We start from the raw sequence: 2,928 nt of genomic DNA, 5'->3' as shown, positions 1-2,928 counted from the left end.
CCACCTATAATTTTTTTTAAAGAAATCTTGCTCTGATAAACTTTAGAAGTAGGTGCTGGCAGAAATTACCCCCCAGGTGTTTTATCCACACGTGAATGCTACACTACATGATGTAGAACTTTCAGGAACAGAGTAGGAGGACCATTTATGGAAAGCCTGCTATCTTATTTTCCTTGGTTTTTTTGGCGTTGTACAAATGAGCGCTGTGAAACAGAAAGCCAAGAATATCTGAGAAGGAGCTGCAGAAGAATGTAACCATCTATTTTTCTTGTTTCACTGCAGTCCTCTGTTTCTAATTATAAGCCAGCTGCTGAAGTGACTTCATCCAATAACTATTTTGATTTGATCCTGTCTACCACTCTAGTCTCAGACTTCAAGTTCCAAAATGCCAATCATCTATGTAATTCAAAGGCAATACGATTATAAAATATTAAACACGTCCATTTATTCTTCCCAGAAAAAGAACAAAAACCAAAGCTTAAGCGTAAAGAAGAAAAAGGATTTTCATATGTCACAACCTTCCTTCATAAACGTGTTTGTGTCATTTTGTCTTTTACAGGCGTATCAGTACAGTAAAAGCCAAACATTTTGTATTTCAGGTATACAAGAAATCTTGTGGACAATGGAAACGGAAAGTTCAACTTGATGATCTTGTGCTGGGGTGAAGGGCATGGCAGGTTTGTATCCAAAGCCTGTAGTTTTAGCCAACACGTAAAGCCACTGTAACTTTCACTGTTGTACAAAAAAGAGAAAAATAATCAGCCCTACGTAAGCTGTCAGAAGGCGTCTGGAAACTGAGCGGTGCAGAGCTCCTACCAGTGTAGCAGTCCTCTCTATCTGCTGTATCTCTTGCAAGTACCTCATGGACAGTATTCTCTAGGCGATGCCATGACGTTAGGAGGATATAGGAACCAAGACCACCAGCTCTACTCCTTCCGCGCTGTTCCCACAAAGCCTGTAATTTATATCAAGCTGTGTTTGCGTTGGATGAGCATTTGCTGGAGCTAGGCTGAGACCACAGTTGTTTTTGCTTCCTATAAGAGGAGGATCAGATTGTTCTCATGGCCTGTGGAAGGAGCGTGACAACGTGGCATTTGTGAACTGTTCTGTGCCTGAAGCAAGCTCTGCTCTCTTGGCATCTCATTTTGTAAGAAACCCTGACATTTGTTTACTGAAAACAGTAACGCACAAGTACCAGCTTTTTGATTGAAACTCATTAGCACTGTGCTTCTGGGAGGGTCGAATTCCCCCTTCTCCCCGGCCCCCAATGAGGGGAGAGCTCTCCTTTTGTTGTAATACCACTGGCTTCTAAAACAATTAGTCCTCTATTAAAAAAAAAAAAAGAAATCAAAACTAAACTACACATCTATCCCATATGTCTCCAAATACAGCAATTAAAACATGCTTCGGAGATCAAGCCAACAGGAAAATCGTACCAGATCCTGCTGTTTTGTTCGTGTTTTGCCAGCTGGGGGAATTAACAGCTTACTGTAGCTGGTTGTAAGTCAGAGGTACAGCATTTTTTCCTTCAGCAAATTTCTGTGCACCCCAGCAGTAAAGACCACAGAAACTAAGGAGAAGGAGCTCATCCTTCCCATGTTTTGGGAGCGAGCACGACGGATCTACGAATACCAGGTGTACCATCCCCTGCCCGTGGTCACCGTGGGAAGTGTTGTTTTGTTTCCTGGCCCACAAGAGTTTTTGTGCTCTGAAGAATTGTTTTGCCCTTCTCCCTCCTCTTTCCTTCCTTTGTATTTCCCTGTGGCAAAGACATATACTGACCGATATCTGAGTCTTCTCCAAGTCCTGCTTTATCTCCGTACGTTTATAAAACAGCAGTTTTAAGCAGGCATAACCTAGTCACTCTGAATGTTTTTTTCCTAAGACCCATGCGCAGTGGCGTTTCACTCTAGGGCTATGTCCAGATACAGTAGGCTGTGCCATCTGTCCTGCTCGCTGTGCTGAAGTTAAATATGTCTATCGCACTGAGTTTGGTTATTCTTTTACATATACAGCAGCATCCATGATCACACTGACTCACACTGCTTTATGAAGATCCTCCAGGGAAACCTGAAGGAGAGTCTCTTCGAATGGCCGGAGAAGAAAGGGAATGGTGAAATGACTAAGAAATCGGAACGAGTTTTGAGGGAAAATCAATGTGCCTACATTAATGGTAAGCCATTAAGCTTGTTTTGACAGCTACCCATCCATGAGTTTTGTTCTTAACCGAAGAGTTCCACTGCTCTCTAGTCTCCTACCTTTATCAGTGTAATACTAATGGCTTTATGCACACTTTAAGAATGTGGCGCTCTAGATTCTGCACAAACCTGTATTGAGATTCAGTAAAACAAGCAACAACAAAAAACCCCTCACTCTTGAGACATTGCAGCAATCGCTCGATACTTGGACATGCCAGGTATCTGCTCTGGACCAAGCAGCCTTCAGCACTGTCTCCCTAAGGACTACCTGAAATTGCTAGTAAACAGAGACCTTGAATAATATTTTGTGAGAAATAAAGGAATCAAAGTTTAGATAGCTTAATCACCTTGATTTTTTTTTCAAAGAAATAATCCTTTTGGTCAGTCATGGAAACACTAGGTCAAAAATGTAAAAGCTGTCTATGGCATAAATCGACTAACCAGGAGCAGGAGCCCTGATCCCCAGTGCTCCTTCTTGTACAAATCAACAAAAGATTGTAATGTTGAAGTGTGGCATCAGCAGAATTTAAATGCTCAAGTCTACCCTATCTAGAAAAAAAATCACCTGAGCCCACAGATGGTGAGGGATGACTGTCTCCACCAGTAAGACTCCCTAAGTACCTAAATCCATGGCATTACACGTTTCTGTAACCATCACCACCTTGCGCTACGTTGGAGATCATCCTGGACTGGCTAGCTAATATATTCTGAAAAACATAGCACATCACGC

The 2,928-nt window shown here is 42.1% G+C and overlaps 1 protein-coding gene across 1 annotated transcript; it reads left to right on the top strand.

Moving 5' to 3' along the window:
* Nucleotides 1-599: 599 nt before the first annotated feature.
* CDO1 (cysteine dioxygenase type 1) lies at nt 600-2,173 on the top strand (the record flags this gene model as incomplete). The annotated part of the gene is made up of 2 exons (XM_010160514.1): nt 600-677; nt 2,016-2,173. Coding segments are annotated over 2 exons (236 nt in total), but the record flags the coding sequence as incomplete, so codon positions are not given.
* Nucleotides 2,174-2,928: the final 755 nt, after the last annotated feature.

The sequence above is a fragment of the Eurypyga helias genome, unplaced genomic scaffold, assembly GCF_000690775.1.
Source record: "Eurypyga helias isolate BGI_N326 unplaced genomic scaffold, ASM69077v1 scaffold48611, whole genome shotgun sequence".
NCBI classification, from domain to species: domain Eukaryota; kingdom Metazoa; phylum Chordata; class Aves; order Eurypygiformes; family Eurypygidae; genus Eurypyga; species Eurypyga helias.
This window is presented reverse-complemented; position numbering and strand designations above follow the sequence as displayed.